This window comes from Onychostruthus taczanowskii, unplaced genomic scaffold, assembly GCF_017590055.1.
Source record: "Onychostruthus taczanowskii isolate IOZ18803 unplaced genomic scaffold, ASM1759005v1 scaffold19, whole genome shotgun sequence".
Taxonomy (NCBI): Eukaryota; Metazoa; Chordata; class Aves; order Passeriformes; family Passeridae; genus Onychostruthus; species Onychostruthus taczanowskii.
In genome coordinates this window covers 3883130-3901421 of record NW_024499128.1, presented here as the reverse complement: position 1 = coordinate 3901421, position 18292 = coordinate 3883130, and the positions used below count along the sequence as shown (strand labels likewise).

General features: G+C 42.6%; 2 protein-coding genes across 2 annotated transcripts in view; both read left to right on the top strand.

The window, feature by feature from the left end:
* The first annotated feature begins 298 nt into the window (after nucleotides 1-298).
* On the top strand, nucleotides 299-8197 carry LITAF (lipopolysaccharide induced TNF factor). The gene is made up of 4 exons (XM_041401842.1): nucleotides 299-509; nucleotides 4522-4704; nucleotides 5096-5252; nucleotides 5537-8197. Exons 2-4 carry the CDS (start codon nucleotides 4527-4529, stop codon nucleotides 5643-5645), a joined length of 444 nt encoding a protein of 147 aa, XP_041257776.1. The 5' UTR covers nucleotides 299-509; nucleotides 4522-4526; the 3' UTR covers nucleotides 5646-8197.
* Nucleotides 8198-15265: 7068 nt separating this feature from the next.
* The window catches only part of LOC121334429, a 74170-nt gene continuing 71143 nt past the window's right edge, over nucleotides 15266-18292 (top strand). The window contains exons 1-2 of the mRNA XM_041401573.1: nucleotides 15266-15308; nucleotides 16298-16368. Of these exons, the coding sequence (XP_041257507.1) occupies nucleotides 15297-15308; nucleotides 16298-16368 (83 nt within the window). The 5' untranslated portion in view covers nucleotides 15266-15296. The remainder of the gene's footprint in view (nucleotides 15309-16297; nucleotides 16369-18292) is intronic.

Sequence of the window (18292 nt, the reverse complement as noted above, 5' to 3'; positions counted from 1 at the left end):
ATGTGTTCTTGTATGTTGTCTGAAATGCTTGATCTGGTAATGTCAAGGGCACTGCAGAATTACAGAAGTGATTTCCCGGCAGTGCTACAGAACGTGGTGTTTGGCTGCGCTGCTGACGGGACAGTTGAAGATTACTGGTTTAATCTGAGCGAGCTCTTGGCGAAAGCCGCGGAGTTCCCGATGGCCGTGACTGTGAAATGCGCCAGGAGTGCCTGTATTTCCACAGGCTTTCCCCGTTCCCTTCCCGTCCTGCCCAGACACGCCGCTGCCGGGAGCCGATGGCTCGGGGGAGGCGGCCGAAGCGCTCCCGGACAGGGCCCGGCCGGGGCCAGCGGAGCGCCCGCCCGAGCAACCCCCGCGGCGCCTGCTCGCGGCTCTAGGGGGAAGGGGAGGAGGAAACGCGGGTGGGGACGGGACGGGACGGAACAAGCCCTGCTGACGGTGGCTGCAGCCGGGCGAGCGGAGACGAGCGGAGAGGCGAAGAGGGCTGGCGGGCACGTCTCGGCACGGTAAGGGCTGTGCCGCGCTGCCCGGAGCCCGGCGGTGCGGCGGGCAGGACAGAGCGGGCCGGCGGGGGGGCTTTGCTCCTCCGCAGGGGCCGCTCCCGGGCCCGAGCGCTGCCCTCCCGGGGCCGCTCCCAGTGCTCCAGTCCGGCTGCGGGGAGGGGGAGAAGCCGCGGCTCTGAGGCTGATGCCGCCCCGCAGGAACCCCCGGGGCACCGAGGGCAGGCTGGGGCTTCATGGGCCAGCGGTGTCCCGAGCGGCGCAGTCCCAGTCCCGGTCCCGGGACGGTCCGGGAGAGGCCGTGGGCGACGCCTCCTGCCCTCGGCGATGCGGGCGGGGGCCGAGCGAGGCCGGAGTTTCGCTTTCCCAAGTGTGGCAGGCGGAAGGTGGCCCTTTCCTTAGGGAATGCTCTCGGGATCCGCGCGGCAGCGGCTCCTCTCGGACCGGCCCTGCCCTGCCCCGAGGAGGGGTTTACTCACAGGACGAAGCCTCTCACTGGATTATTCCAAAACTATTGGTTACTTGATAAAAGTAACACTCTAAACTCTGAAATCACTGCTGCCGGCAGAACACACCGTGCGGGTGCTATTTCTACTTCATATAGAATTCAATGTGACCACAATGCCATTGGTTCTTCCTGAAATCATAACATGTCAGAGTCTTTTGTTGTGATTACTGGATTTTATTCTCTCACAAATGCCTGGGAAATTTAAACAACTTTGAGATAGTATTTCTCAGCAGGTTGGTAAACTAGGAAGTTGTTCAGCATTCAGATGAAGTTGGTGGTCCAAGAAGGTGCTGTGTTAGGGCTTTGCACTGCAAAATCCGAGTGCTCTGACAAACCTGTAAATCCTGCTGGGTTGTTAAAAGCCTTCAACCTGTATTTCATTCTCGGTGTTGCTGACCGGTGGCTGTCTTAGACTCTGATGTGCAGAGAGCCCTGTAAACCACCCGTGGTGTTGGAGTGCAGCTTGGGATTTCTAGTGAAGAGGACTAGAAGAGTGTAGGAATTGTTTCATTTAAGGATTAAATTGTGTCACATTTCAGCAAGAGATAAGGTAAGGGCAACAACAGATTTGTTTGGCCAGACTAGGTTAGGATAGTTGTAGCTGTAAGCAGTTCTTCACTAGATGGGTTTTTGGTTGGTTGGTTTTTTACATACCAAGCAGAGAGGTGGGCTGTTACCTTCTTTTTCACTTGTCCCCAGCCTAATTTTTAAGACCTGGAGTGTGAAACACTTGCACAGGCTGTATGAAGTGATGGTTCAAATATCTCTTCAGAGTTGACATTTAAAGCAGAAGGGACATTAGAAAAATGAAATTGAAAAGCTGAAGTTGTGGTTACATCTACAATACTCACTATGTTGAAGAGGCTTTTTTTGTAGTCCCAATGTCATCTTGATGTTTATTAGGAATTTTTGTTTTGGTAGATAACTTCAAGAAATTCATACATGGTTTTAGTTTTTTACCATTCACTGTAGTACTTTGTACATGTTATTTGTGCTACAGATTTCAAACTTTAAAAAAAAGAAAAGGGATTCCACAAAGTGCTGTGAGGACCTGAGACCTGTTCATGTTTGTCTACAGAAAAAGAAAAGTGAAAGTGCAGAACAAGCACAGTGATCACTTTTAAATTGAAATGGTTGTTCAAAACCATTTGGTGGTAAGAAATGAACATGCAATGTAATTTAAAATAAGTAAATGTCAAGACTTGAAGTGTTCATGCTGGAAGTTATATAATTTTGAAATCTGTGAAAGGGTGTAAATCAATTTCTTAGAACTTGCTTGTCAGGGAAGCAGAGCTGAGCAGCTGAAGTAGCTGTGTGTTTAACCCCACCTGGCAAGTGAGCACCACACAGCTGCTCACTCACTGCACCCCTGAAGAAGCTGGACGGGTGTGAGAAAACTCATGGGTTGAGATAAGAACTGTTTTACAATTGAAATAAAATAATAAGAAAAATAATAATTTAATAGTTGTAATGAAAAGGAAATTAACAGAGGGAAATACAGTCCAGCAAGTGAAGCAAATGAGAGCAATTGCTCACCAGCAACCAACCAATGCCCAGCCAGTCCCTGAGTAGTATTTCCCTCCCAAAAACCTTCCTGGTTTTATTGCTGAGCATGATGCTTTATGGTCTGGAATATCCCTTTGGTCAGCTGGGGTCAGCTGTTCTGGCAGCATCCCCTCCTGGCTTTTTGTACACCCCCAGCCAACACCAGCACACCGAGTGGGACCAGTACATCGTGATTCAGCTCTGTAGTTTAGTCACAAGGAGGAAACTTCTCTTTTCTAAAGAAAACAGAAGATCAGTATTTTTTAAAGGTATAGCTGTGAAATACTTGTTGCTACAAAAACTTACGGAGTTTCGACACCTTCAACTGCTGTCTTGTTCCCTGTTCATTCTGCCAAAGCTGCAGTGTGAGTATGAGGAAGGTGGGAAGGAGTAATGTTTGTCCCAGGCTTACCACAATTACTGCTCCAGCCCCTGTAGCCATGTCTGTTCTTCTGTACCAACTCCTGTGTTTGTCCTGGCCATGGGGCTACTGTAAAACCCACACTTGATTGAGTACACAATTCCCTTTGTAATACACCTTTCCACATTTCTGCTAAATCTGCTGGGAACACGGTGGGACTCCTGAAATATATAAACATTGGTGTTTGCTGGTGTATCCCTATGCCTCCAGTGCAGCTGATTAGTCCTGTGTAACCTGGAAGAGTGAACAAACCTGTGACAAATTCTTTATGGAAGTGTTTATAGACTTCACTGAAATCCTGATGAAAGCTGTATTGTGTGAGGAAGGTAATCAGCAGTATTCCAGGGACTTTTGCATGCTCTGGGAGAGTGGAAAGGCTTGTGTCATTGTTGGAGACTTGTGTGCTGGGTCTCACCCAAGCTTTGTGTGGATGGAGTGACACCAGTCCTAAATAGACACACCTGAAATTCTTTCTCTTTGCATGTTGTCTTTTGTACCTCCAAATTGCATCAGTGCAACTTCCCTTCTTTTATTCATAGTAGTGCTGTGGGTAATTGGAGCTCCTATATAAGTTTCATAGCACCATAGAATTAATATTCCAAATACAGGTTGCCTTTCCCAGATAGTACTGAGTGAAAAGACATGCATGTGTACAGAGGGATCGTGTTTGCAGCAACAGAATGGAGTGTGGCTCTTGGAGAGCTGTCTGATGGTCCTTAGGAGGAAGGGGAAAAGGGAGATGCTTGGTCAGCATTGATGCCATGAGACCTTGACAATGACAAAGAAAATGGTGGGCAGACTACAGGAAGTGGGTAGCTGGGGAGGAGGAGAGGAAGTCTGCATTGAAACCACAGTAGTTTCTAGGCAGTGGTCAGCATTCCTGTCCTCTGCAACAAAATAACAATTGGTGGAGGAAAATTTGCCCTACAAATTCGTTAAAACATTGCTAAGAAGTGAAAATGGCAAGGGTAGATATATTAGATATACTTGATAGTTGTAAAAGTTTTGAGTTTAGTTGGACATGCTTAATTGTTTGGGTTTCTTCTTCCTTGAATATAATTACTTCTTTCAAATTAGAGCAGAGGTAAATACTATTTTTTAAATATTGAAGTTTCATCACAAACCAGGCTCATGTTGGTTAGCAATAACCATGTGGCCTATCATACTGTTCTGTTTTTCAGGTGAACAAGAGAGTTTAGAAATAGTGTTCTTGGAGAATTACGAGACTTACATTTTTTAGTATACTAATAAAGATGCCCCACCTCCCTTCATTAGTAATTTTAATTTATAAAGGAAGAATTGGTGTTGGGGCAAAGTGTAAAAAATTCCCACTGAAAAGGTATTGGGAAGTAGGCTACAACAACAATGAAATCAAGATTAACATTTAATACTATCAGAAACAAATACCAGCCAATTAATTTTATGCTGGTAAAAGTCCCTTTTAATCTGGTTATCTTCTTGCTGTTGAGTTGAGCCTAATTATTTGTCAATTGACATTAATACATAATACCTTTTGTTATGGTTTTCTCTCTTTTATGTTTTAGATACAATGTCTGCTGCAAGTGGCAATCCTATCCCATCTGCACCACCTTCTTATGAGGAAGCCGTAGGAATCAATGTGAACTATCCTCACCCCTACCCCATCCCTGGCCCTGGACAGAAGCCAGATGGGAAGGGAATGAACCCTCCCCCACACATGGGACAGCCTCCAGCAACAAATAACCCCAGTAAGCTTCCAACACTCTTCTGTACTTCATGTTAAGTTGGTGTCAAAGTGCTTGTATAATAGGTGTTGTTAGAAGATGAAAAATTGTGGTTTGCAGGTGTTCAACGCCTGCCAAAAATACTTTTGAAGAGAATAAGGTTAATCAATTCTTGTGAATCCCTCAGTGTGCAGTGATATCAGTAACATCATTTGGCTTTCTGCAGTTTCTAGTGCAGCTTTATTTTTAAGACAGTGTATTTCTGCATTAGGAAATGCCACGGTTATTTCAGTCTGTTGTTGCGTATTTCATTGTTCTGAGCCCTGAATATTTCAGTTATACCTGGTTTAGAGGAAGTTAATTGCTCCTGTTTTTTCCTGTTCCTCATGGAGTAAACAGCCATTTCTCTGCTCAGTTACTGTTCAGACGGTGTACGTGCAGCAGCCAGTAATGTTTTATGACCGCCCAGTTCAGATGTGCTGCCCTTCCTGTAACCAGGTGATAGTGACACGTCTCTCGTATGACTCAGGAGCTTTGACCTGGCTGTCATGTGGTGGCCTCTGCCTGCTGGGGTAAGTCAACTCCAATTTGCACTTTTACCTTGACTTTTTTTAGCTCTAACATGTAACAGAGCTCTCTTTCTGTGTGCGGGACCTGAGCCTTTGTGCTTCAGTTGTGCCCTGCTGGCCCTTAAAGCAGTTCTGGAACATTACGGTAATGGATTCCATAGCCATGCGTGTTCTTCCTAAAGCTTATGGCACCAGTTTTATTGATTGCTTTTGAACAAAATACATTTTACCTTATTGTGTGTATAAAAGATGATAAAGTAGTGTTTTTCTCTTTTTTGCCTTTGCAGGTGTGTAGCAGGCTGCTGCTTAATTCCCTTCTGCATTGATGCTCTAAAGGATGTGGATCACACGTGTCCGAAATGCAATGCTCTTCTTGGTTCTTACAAACGTTTATAGGCAGTGTTTAAACATTGATTGATGAAGTTGTTTAGCACCTCTGTAAGCCCTCTCTGAAGCTTCATGGAGACTTCCCATTTTTTCTGTGCATCCTGTCACTGGAAACCAATAAAAAGTAATGTTTATTGCTAGATGGTTTGAATACGCAATTGCTTGAGAGGGAGTCTCTTAGGTCTGTGAAAAGCATACCTAATCTGTATGGGCCACTCAGTCCAGCACCAGTGGAGAGCAATGGAGTGTTTCCCTTTTTGCCTAATACAGAACAGGTTGGTGATATTCTTCAGTTAATCTTGTCTCAGGCATGTTGCACACTGTGCTTGCATTGAGACTGTAAAGTCTCAGCACAGAACAAGAGGAGGACGTGTATGGAGAACAATTTAGGCTCATGCTTTGGCAGCAGCACTGTTTACAAACTTGCAGGGAGTTGCCTCAGAGACAGGTGCTCCTCTTTGAAAAAAAGAAATCTTTTGTTGTCATCTTTTCATGAGCACTAGAATTCATTTAAAAACTTTTGTAGTTTGAAGAGAACCAAACCTGAAGGCTTCTTCCTTCTTGGAGGTAGCTTTTCCAAATGGACAGTTCAGGTGGTTGTGCAAAAATAGTGAATGAATCTAGTATCTGAATTTTCTTGCCAGTTTCAAGTCTAGTCTGTTCAGATTAGATGTTTCTAATCTGAAGTAAAGATGTTCATACAGAAGATATTTGTTCAGTGGTTTTTGTTAGGCTGGAGGCTTTCTTACTGCTGACTGAAAGTCTGTGAAGTGTTTTCTTCACCCCAATGGAAATGCCCAGAGAGCCTTGGTTAGAACATTAGAAAACTTCCTTGTGAATTTACATAAGTCAGCTGATTGATCATAAACAAACCTCATCCTTATCTTAAGGCTCAAATTCCTCCTGAAACACATAAATAAAAAACAACTGGGCTTTTAGTTGTTGATCTGCTCATTAATTATTGTTTCTTTATTAAGAAGGTAAAATGTGTGTTAAGGAGTTTCTCTGATTTTTCTAAATTAAATGAAAGATGAGTTCTGCTTTTAGAAACTTAAGCTGGATTTGGTTATTTAAGATGATAATCACAAAAAATTAGGGAATGAGGCTCTGAAGGTTAAAGTAATTTCTGTGACAAAAGCAACTGGATCAAACATTTTGATGCATATCACAGAATCCGAATCACAAAAGCAACTGGGTTAGAAAAGGCCTTTGAGATCATTATATCCAACCTGTGTCCTAATGCCACCTTACCAACCAGACTGTGGTGCTGAATACCACACCCAATCTTTTCTTAAATACCTCCAGGGACAGTGACTCCATCATCTCCCTGGGTAGCTCATTCCAATATCTGATCACCCTTTCTGGAAAAGTCTTCTTCCTAATATCCAACCTAAATGATACCTGTCCAGAAAAGGAAAACAGCTGTTTAAGCAAGGCTGTGTTGGTAATACTGTATTAATATCTGTAAAAGTAAAAAACTAAAATAAATATAAATAAAAAATACTGCATTTACTGTTCTTACCAAATGTGCCTTCTGTATATATCTGGTATAAGTTAGTTTTTCAAAAGTCTTTCAACACTTTATGTTTGAAATCCAGTAACTTTGTAGATCATGTACAATCTCTAGGCCTTGTCTTAATTAGGTTTTGTAAACTGATGCTGCTTGTGAGCCAGTCTGCAAGTGATTTAAGAGCTTCCTTCTGTATTTGGAAAAGGTTTCTGGTCTCCTCATGCCGTAAGAATGTACATCAGGAGCTACTCACTAGCAAGAGGATGATGGAGATAAAAAGCTGGTAGTTTTGTAGCTTCCCATGTTGATGACGTGGTACTTTTGTGCTTTTGTCTGCTGCTGCACCACCATAGTGCTCTGTGTTCTTGGGTGGTGCTGCATTGTATTTTTTGTTCTGGTGACATGAGCAAGTCCTGTGCCTTACTGGGTGTCACAGAAAATGTGCTTCTTATCAGCTTATTGTCAGAGCAAGACAGAATGAACCAATGAAGCTCGCAGTGTTTCCAAAATTGGGATTTGATTGCATGGTGGGAAGGAGTTTTAATTATTTTAGTACCTTGTCAGTCTGGTCTGGATAATCATGCCATATATTAATTTGGTAAGTCTTCCAATTTTTATTACCTTAGCTCCTCTTTTCTCTCCAAAGTGATGGTTGGAAAATCTGAGGTGGTGGCACCAGTATGCAAAACACCAAAAAAAATTCATTTTGATTTATGTTGACAGTTCGTTGATTCTCTTTAAGTTCCTTGTATGGATTGAGAATAGGACACACAATGTTGGCAGCTCTTCCTTCTAATTCAGCATTCTGCAAGGCTTTCTGCTGCCCCTTCTGTAGTTGTGTTTCCTTAAATGCAAAGCCTGTGTTTGTTCTCTTGTGTATGGAATAATCTACAGACTGTGCCAAAGTAACCTGCTTTGTTAAACCTACCTTGGACAAACAAATGCAGGATATAACTTGCTTGGTGTGAAAGCACTTTGTGTTTGATAGTGTTGAAATTACTGTTTGTTTTTAAAACTGACTCTGTTTAAAATAAAAACTTTGTCTTTCCTATCTAGTGCTTGTAATTGGAAAATTATAATATTTGGAATGTTTCCAAACACGTGGATGGCTGAAATGTTAAAAGAAGAAAAGTAATTACAGGGAGAAATTTTTCAGACTCTCACCTGGACCAGGTCTCTGATAAATGGCACCATCTGCCTTGCAGACCAACCGTCCTACGCAGAGCCACACTGAAAATGTTGTTTTCCTGCAACCCAGGTCCTAGAAATATTTTTTCAATTAAAACTTTTGGGTAGAACTTTCACTTACAGTGCAACTAAACAAACACATAAATATGGCTCCATGTTCACATACCAGGAATATATATCAAATATCACTGTATTCAGTAGTTAATCATGTGAGAATACCCTACTTTCTTTCAATATTTTCTATATATCTTTCAATATTCTTTCTATATTTTTGTTTGGTTGGGGGTGTTTTTTTGAGGTGCAGAAAGCACAAGAAGGCAAGGTTAGTACCTCAAACAAGTTATTTTTATTAAGTTTAGGATTATTTTGGAAGTGAGTATTGTATGAATAGTTTTTCCTTGGTAAGGTAAGATACAGAAGGAGCAGTGCAGGCTGTTTTCACATAAGGAAGATCACAAGGCACCTGAAATCCTCCAGCCTCACATTACAGGTGCAGGTAAAACCTTCCCTACACCCACCTTCATGAGCTTTCCAGGATGATTTTGCTTTCTCTTACAATTTGACAGTGTTGTTTTCAATAGCTTCTATTTTTATTAGCCAGAACTTGCACAATGTTCAGATTCTAATGAGGATTGAGCCAGAAAGAAATACAACTTGTTTTGTCATACAAAGAGGATCCAAAATAAAAGTTGTTAAAACAAGTAAGAGACAGCTGATAGCCCTACAAGAGGGAGTTGTTAAGTGAGTTCAGAGTGGTTTCAGGAAGCTGTTTATTGCAATGTTTGTGAAAGCATTTCTGGCAGTCTAACCACAAGGATTTTTTAAAAGAAATGCTAGTTAATTTAAAAAAAAATCAAACATAGTTAATTATTATTCATAACTGAGCAGCAGGAGGTCAGTAATGGAGTATACAATAATGTCATCCTCAGAGTAAAAACTAACTAGTGCAAGTGCTGTGACAAAGGTGTAGTTTTTGTAGTTCAGGGATTGCATTTTATAGCAAATTAACTTTTGTGTTCCTCTTTGCTTCATAAGATCCTGCAATGTGATACAAACCTTTTTTTTTTTTTTTTTTTTTTTTTTTTAGGATGACTTTTGATGTATTTTTTGTGAGATGAATACTCTCATGTGTGATATGCTGGGTGTGAATACAGTGTAAAAATAAATTTGCCAATGAGCATCTTAGTACTTTTTCAAAGCAGGACACTAAAAGGTGCGTGTGAAACCTATGAGTGGTCTGGAGGTGCTGAAATAGCTGTGCCCAAGCTGAGAATAAACCAAGCATGAGTAGGCAGCTTTTTGAAAGTCCTTTTGTGGTTGGCTGTTTTACTTCACACTACAGCTTTCTCTTTGTAACAAAAAATTACCCCCAAAAAGCATCCTCAGTGAGCTCTAGAGGACCATGGCATTAACAGGGGGTATGACAGACACTGCTCTGGGACCTAAAGCCACAGTGCACCTGAATGTGACAGCAAGGGATTCACAAAAGCTTTAGGAGGGAAAAAAAGACAAACCCAAAGCAATTTCCATTTCTTGCTCCACACAGCCTCTGAAGTACCTTCTCCTGGTGCTACTCTGAGTCTTGGTAAGTAAAAGATTTTTTTTTACTCCAGGATAACAGAATCATAGAATCGCTAAGGTTGGAAAAGACCTCTGAGATCACCGAGTCCAACCTGCATGCTCCACCTTTCAGCCGTGCCCCTAAGCACCACATGGACATATTTTCTGAATGCTTCCAGGGATGGTAGTTCCAGCACTTCCCTGCACGGCCTGTTCCAATGCCTGACCACTCCTTCAGGCAGCTGAGAGGGAAAGGTCCCTCCTGAGACTCCTTTTCTCCAGGCTGAGGCCCCCAGCTCCCCCAGCTGTTTCTCATCAGCCTTGATGAGGAGCTCCACTGCGCGTCTCTGGTCACGCTGCAGCAGCTCCATGTCCTTCTTGTTGCGAGAGGTGCGGAACTGGACACCGGGCTGGAGTGCAGCCCCATCACTCCATTTCCCCCAGCCACTGACCCCGTCCTTCTTGTTGCGAGAGGTGCGGAACTGGACACCGGGCTGGAGTGCAGCCCCATCACTCCATTTCCCCCAGCCACCGCTGACCCTTTCGCTCTGCCCGCCCTCGCCGCGGCTGCTCCTCGGAGCTCGGAGGCCGAGTTTGGGGACGGTTCGCCGGGGACCGGCCACTGCCAGAGACCTGGGGCGGACAGGTGGCTCCTCCATTGCTTAACTTCGGCTGGGAAAACGCCCTGGAAAGAGTCAGTGTCTCGCAGCGCTTTCACGGCGTCTCCCCGACACGTGGGGGGCGTTTGTGCTGCTGCCCCGGGCAGTGCCCGGTGCTGTGAGGGGGGCTCCGGGACATGCTCGGGGCTGTGAGGGACCCCCCGGCCATGGGCTCCAGGCGGTACCCGGTGCTGTGAGGGGGGCTCCGGGACATGCTCGGGGCTGTGAGGGACCCACGGCCGCGAGGTCCCAGCGGTGCTCTGCGCTGTGATGGGTGCTCCGGGACATGCTCGGGGCTGTGAGGGACCCACGGCCGCGAGGTCCCAGCGGTGCTCTGCGCTGTGATGGGTGCTCCGGGACATGCTCGGGGCTGTGAGGGACCCACGGCCGCGAGGTCCCAGCGGTGCCCGGCGCTGTGAGGGCTCCTCGGGCTCGGTTCGGGGCCGTAACCAGGCGGAGCTCCCGGACATGGGAGGGCTGCGAGCGCAGGGAGGCGGAGGTGCGGCGGGCACACAGGTGGGTGTGGGACGCTGGCCAAGGGCACTTCCCTCCTGCCTTCGGCTGTTGGGGCTAAACGTCAGTGTTACGATAATATTACTGTAATATTGTTTGTGGGGCCTATGCAAAGCAGACTTTGCCAATTTGTAAAAGCTCAGGCTTTCTTGGCAGTAATGCTGAACAGTTCTCAGGTGTCCACGGACAGGCTCACCCTGTTGTGTGACAGAAGGTGCTTTTTATTAAATTCATTTTCCAAATTTGAGTAAAGCATCCCTTAAAATGGATGAATACTTTTCTGAGACTTACAGCCAGTGTGGGTCTCATGTGTAATTAAACCAGTGTGTTTGCAGCCTGTGAGTCAGATTTTCTTCCATTTTTTAAGACTATCTAGGGCAGCAATGTGCTGGAAATTTCTCATCAGGAGGTTCTTTTTCTGCCTCCTTTTTGGGGGTGGTGTTTCAATTTTTTTAGAAAAAGCTCACCTGGTGTGAGGTAGGAAAATAATTTCTCTTCAGGAGGTTCTTTTTCTGCCTCCTTTTTGGGGGTGGTGTTTCGATTTTTTTAGAAAAAAACAGACAATTTCACCTGGTGTGAGGTAGGAAAAAGTGCTTACCAGATGTTGAGTCTTGGGCTCCATCCTGCACTTGTCAATCACTACATGAGGGATGTCAGCTGAATCAAGTGCACAGGACACTTATGTGGTATTTTATCTTAAAGGATTGACTTAAATGTGCATTTAGGACCTAGCTGCTATTCAGGCATTTAATTCTGTATTTAGATGTTTCAATAAAAACTACCTCAATCTGTGCTCTGCTGAAAAGAGCCGTTTGCAATATTTTTATCAAAAAAAAAGCCCTAGAGTTTGTTCGTAAATTTCTTTGTTTGTTGCCTATGAAATTGTCAAGATTCAGGCAAGCTCAGATTTATAAATTCATGAGCATTCTCATAGTCCTACCATAAGATATTTTTCTTCTTTTTTATTAGTATAGTTTCTTCGCTAAGAAATGGGAAGCTACAAAGCTAAAACTTGAGATTAAAATGTAAATTAGATTATTTTAGAAAGCCTAAGTTACTCTCTGCACTGGAACCAGTGCCAAGATAAAACAGAAATTCTGTCTAATTTCAGTGTCAATGTTTCTACTTGACTTTGATGCAAATTTTGTGCTTTAAAGGTTTTCTTTTCAATAGGTGTATGAAATATGTTGAAAAATCTTATTATATAAACAATTAGAAGTCAGAGTGGCGTGGAACATGGGCAATAGTAGTGATTCAAGAAAAGAATTGTAACAATATAGCAATTTTCTGGTAAATTCATCATGTTTTTATGTTCCTGCCCAGCTATTAACTTTCCTGCTTCTATCCATATTACTGATAGTAGACCAAGAGCTAGATGACTGCTTACATGGAGTACGTACTATGCCAGACGAGCTGTAGTCTTAAAAGAAAAATTAGAGTGAGTATCAGACTGAGTAGCTTAGCAGAGTAAAAATGGCGATGACTGCTTACATGGAGTACGTACTATGCCCAGATGAGCTGTAGTCTTAAATGAAAAATTAGAGTGACTATCAGACTGAGTTGCTTAGCAGAGTAAAAATGGAAAACTCAGCAAGTAATTTGCCACAAAGAAATCACTGAAGCAGTTTCAGAATAAAAATATTCTGAAAAATCACTGTGAAGGCAGAAGAAGGCTTTTTCAGGTACTGCTTTGGGTTGGTTCTAGGAAATTTGAGCTGCTGTGTGAAATATGTAGGTTTTTGGTTTTTTGTTTTTAAATTGAGTTTCAAACTTAGACTGACTCTGAGTTTGGCATCTGGCAGGTCAGGGATTTTGATAGAGGGACCCAGATTACATCATGGAGTATTTTATTAACTCTTTAGACTGGAGTCGCTCGCTCTCACCTTCTTTAGTCATTGATGTTTGCAAAGCACACCTGAGAAGTCGCTTTCTCTTTAACATTTGTAAGCATTTCACAAGCAAATGTTACATGATGAAGGAAGTGCAGGAAAGAGGCTGTGTAGCAGCACAAACCTAGCGGGGGAGAGTAGTACCAGTGACTGGGATTGTTACTGAAATTTCTACTTGTGACTCTTGTTTGCAGTGAGCAGTAGCTCAGCCTAGACCCGAGGGCTTGCAGCAGAAGGAAACAAGCATTTGCCTGCCCACACGGCTTCCCTTGGGAGGTGCTGGCACACAGGCACAGCTGAGCTGTGGCCATGGCTCACGGGTGCATGGGCTCAGAGTGCATGGGGAGTGTGGGAAGAGCCCCGGGCTGGGAAGAGGGGTCTGCTGGAAGCCCTGTGTCTGATGTGTTGTACATACCTGACTGGTACCAGAAGGACGGTGGCTCAGTGGTTTTGTGTTATTCACAGACAATTTCACCCATTTGAGGTTTGGGACTTAGTTTGGTGGGATGAGCTGCCTCCCATGAACTTGCTTGCTCCAATGGAAACACTTTCCCTTTACTCCCAAAGCTTTGACTTTCATCCCATGTGCTTTTTGGTTGATTAATCATCAATGAGTGATTGCTAGGGTGGCTTTTACATTTGTTAATTTAGTTTAAACTCACTACATGGGATTGGTCTGAGCATTTGTTCCATTATGATGCCATATACCTATTTTATTCTCCTTGCAGTTTTGTGGGATTTCTAATAGATTAACTTCTCTTTCTCTTGCAAAAAGGCTGAAATGCTGTTTGGGATGGAATCAGTGATGTATCTGTCTCTCCCCCTTACTACAACCTCCCCCTCCCCTCTGCAGGCTGCCCTGCCAGAGCCCCTCCTCTGTCAGGAAGAAGGGAGTTGAAATAGTGAGCTCCTGCTTTGTGAAGGAAATTTTCTTTCAGTGTCTTGCTCAGAGGTGCCTTTGAGAGCAGAACTGATGTGTTTTTGTTAACTTCTGGTCTGAGGAGGTGATTTCAATGGCCACAGGGTTGCTCACCATCGTTTTACTCTGTGCTGTTGTGGCTGGAACTTCAGGTAGTAAGTAGAAGAAATTTTTTCTCTGCTAAGATTGATCTCTCTCAATGCAGAATACTTCTACTAAGAAATGTTCTCACTGGCAAAACCTCAGAGGATTATGTTACGGCTTGTAGGTTTGTAGTAATTCTTGTGGCAGCTTTGTCTGGATTTTTAGTGTAGTGTAGCAGTTTGCTTTACTGAGCTTTTTGAGTTTGTACTGGGCAGGTGGGAGAGCATCCTCCTTGGAGAGGATGCATTAAATAGTGTATCTTCCTTCAGCATTCTGGGGAAAGCAACAGAAATAGTGAGATTGTCAGTCTGTATACTTGATAGAAAAACTCTCATGGATTTATTTGTTTGTTTTGAGGACCCTGCTTTGATTTCAGTAATTTCACTGAAGTTCAGAAGCAACAGGTCTGTGTTGAGCTGCACACAAATTTGCAGCACTTTTTTGTTCTGTTCCTGTCATTTCAGGATCCTCAGAGAGGTTAAGTTATGGAGCTTCCTGTTTTGCAGAATGTGTAGGTGAGTAAAACAAGATGAAGAAAGAGGAATTTGAAAACTTGCACAGGGATATTGTGTTCTGAGAAGAATGATACTTATCTCTGAGTGATCAGCATTCATGGAAGTAGCAGAGAGGTTCCACCAAGGTTTACCAGGCCCACAGCTGCCTGAAGTTTGCATTCTGTGAACTCTGAAAAACTGCTAAGCATTAGAGCTGAGCAAAGGACTAAACCACTGTGGGACTAAGCCCAGCCATAGGCATGAAGAGCAAATCTCTTTAATGTTGCTGTGGTGAAGGTCCTGCTGCTGCTCTCTGAAAGGTGTCGAAAGAGCTTCGTGCTGTAAATGCATTATGTTTCTGCTCTGCCCTTGGAAATTAAATTCTTGCCTTGAAGAAAATTGTGAGGTTATGTGCTTGGGAGAGGGGAAGTCTTTTCATCCACCCTACAGGAGCTATGGCTGGCACACAGGGTGTTTTCAGAAACCCAGTTCTTTCAATTGAAAGTCCAGATGGGAAGGGAACAATCTGAATATCCATCCCTTTGCTTAGCTGATTTCTGTGGCTGAAAGATTAAAAGACAGAAAAAAAAATAGAAGGGGAAGTTTAAAAAACACCTCCCTTTTTTATTTCCTAGGACACAGTGCATCATACTTCCCCAAAAGAGCTAGATACAGCTACAGGTATTCAGCAGTCACCAACACATTCCTGCAGGGAAATAGTTACAAGAGCAGTGGCATCTCTCTGGAGAGCACAGTGATCATTGAAGTATTGGGGAATTGCCAGATGGTTTTGAAAGTAAGTATTGTCATAATTGTTTGAATGATTGAGATGAGCTGATGTGGAATCTTATTTTTCTTTGGGATTATTGCTACATTTCAAGCATTTGTTTTTCTTGTAATTAAAAGCCAGTTCAATTCTGGATCTCATAATTAGAGTTGGAGTATTGCTTTGATGCACCACAACTTGAAATTAGGTATTTGCCATTTTAAAAGGCAGATTAAGCAAATAATTGTTTTCTTTTTTAAGTGACACAACAGTTTCATGGGTTTTTTTACGAAGTGCAGAACTGGAGGTAAAGCCAGTCCTTGAAAGGAACTTGGTTTACTTTAAAGCACTTTCATATCTGTAGTAATAATTTTAAAATAGCAAGAATTTGAGAGCTTGAGAAACTTGTATGATGTGCTGGATTGGTGCCATTCCTAGCTCAGTGTAAAGTTCAGTCTTGTAGCACTCCATTCATCACAACAGATCTGTCTCTCAGTGACAAGAGCAACAGGGCAGTTTCAAACTGCAGAGCTTCTCCTAGGGTTAGCCCTGTGGTAGGCCAGGTGGAGAACTACAGTGCTTTAGAACTACAGGGCAGCAAGGAAAATCAGTTCTCAGCTGTCTGGATTTTCCTTCAGGTTAACAGAGGGGATAATTCACTGCTTTTTCTGGGGGTTGACATGTGTCTACTAAATACACACACACATGAGGCCAACAAAGAAGAGCACAGTTATCCCTGTCCTAGCACATGGATAAAAATTTACTGGTTAGTAATTTGATGGTCAAAGGGATATAACGGTGCTGTATAAAATGTGTTTAATAGTGAATGAAACTTTTTCATAGAAGAACTTTCTGGAAACTACCTCAGATATTCCACCTGAAGATAGGGCAAATGCAGTTCTATTGCAACACTGAACCTTTGTTCATAGTCTGTGATGTTTGGTGTGGATATCCCGACGTGATAAACCCACAAGTTCCTCTTGACAGTGAAATATATTGCCTATAATCTTTGCTCCTAGGTGCAAGATGTACAGATTAAGAAAAGTTTTGCATCCAGAGAGGAGTCTCTGATGGAAATGGACAGTCTAAGGTAGAAAACCTTCTAACTGGTTTTTGGGTTTTTTTGAAACTATATGGCTTAGCAGCAGCTTGACTGGACACTGTTCACTCTGCTTCACACTCTGCTTAGTTTTAGGGGTTTGTTTTGGTGGTTTTTTGGGGGTTTTCTTTTGTTGTGGGTTTTGGTTTTTGTTTTTTTTTGGTTTTGGTGGTTTTTTTTTTTTTTTTTTTTTTTTTTTTTTGTTTTTGGGGTTTTTTTTTTTTTTTTTTTTTTTTTTTTTTTTTTTTTTGTTTTGTTTTTTGGGTATTTTTTTGTTTTGTTTTTTTTTAAGATGAGGATCCAGATAAACAAAAATGAGAGAATAAGAGGCATTTGGTTCAAACAGGTTTTTCTTCAGCATAACTTTCATCTCTTTGTATGTAAAACCATTTGGATGGTAGACAGTTCAAATTATTTTGAGTACAAATCACCAGGCCTCTAGCAGCACGTGTGGATCACAGCTCTTAGAGCTGCAGATGTTACTTCTACAGACTCTAGAGTATTGCAGTACATTTCAGAAATTCTTGGTTTAGAAGATTATCGTAAGGCAAAACATGGTTTTTTTCTTCCAAGGTATTTATATTTCATTTATTTGTCCAATGAGATTTTCTTCCTTTTCTGTTTTTGAGTTTAGTAGCTCATTCATAACATATGTCAGTGTTTCTCATTGACTTGCCAAGGTATAGTCCCTAGCGTAGATGGCTATACAAAAAGATCTCCTCAAACTGTGGAAGTCTGGCATTTTCCCAGAGAGCTGATGCTTCTTGTGTCATCAAAAAAAAAGCAGTTCTGTTGTCTGATTAAGCTCAGCCTTGTAATGTTCCTCTTTGTCCTGCCAATTGGATTCTCAGCCTTTAAACAACACTGAGAGCTGAGGTAATTGACTCAATTCAAAGGGTCAAAAAGAGCAAGCCTGGGGTAAATGCATTGCTTTTTATATTCATCAGGAAGAACTTTGTGTTCTCTCTATGGGCAGTGGTATCAGAGCTCAAATGAGTGTACAGGCACATCTTCTGCAAAGTTATTTGCAAGATTTTCATAGCAGTAAGAGCAGTTGTGTATTGTTCTTTGTAGAGAAGCCAAAAAAGAGAGGTAGCAAAGAAAGCATTCAGTGAAGCTTGGCTATTCAGAATAATTATTCAGACAAGTGAGACTTATTAGCATTTGCCTCAGCCTATTGTGAATATACAGTAGTCTAGCTTGTCCTCTGAACATGCATGTAATTTCCACAGATAGTAGCAAAAACAGGCTCAGTTGCCTGGGAGTTCAGAAACCCTTATCTTATATGCCCAGTCTCTTCTGGAAGGACTTTATCAAGATGTTGTGTATTAAAGTTTTGTCTCTTACTTTGTGACTGACTGACTAGATTAATAGTTAGTGCCCCAGTTAATGTGCAGATGGACTGTCTAGCTCCCTGTGTGGGAGCTGACCACTGGGCTACAATAAAATTCTTCCTTTGGATGGTTTGTTTTTCCCCATTTAGAGGGAAAATATATGATTCAAGTATGTTACTTTAGGAGTGAAAATCAATGTTAAAAAGTGATCCCTTGGAAAGGTAGAAAACACTGTACTCTCAATCTAGGATAGTAAAAGCCATTAGGAAGTGTACTAACAGCGGAGATTGGGGAATAAGTTTGGGATAGAGCCTGAGTATTCACACCTAGCAGAGCAGGAAGATATGGGTTAATTGGGAAGCAATTGTTCTTGTGTGCATCACAGCTGAAGAGGCATGGTGCAGTTACTTTGCAATTCAGACATGCCTACCAAAGCTAAAGGCACCCTGAATAATAAAATGGAATTTCTCTCTTAATTACACAAGAATCATTGCCATTAAGTACATTTACTCATAAATAATTTGCCAGGACTGCTTTTATTAAGTGTTGCAGTTATGTTGAGGATGCTGTAATTATCTTGA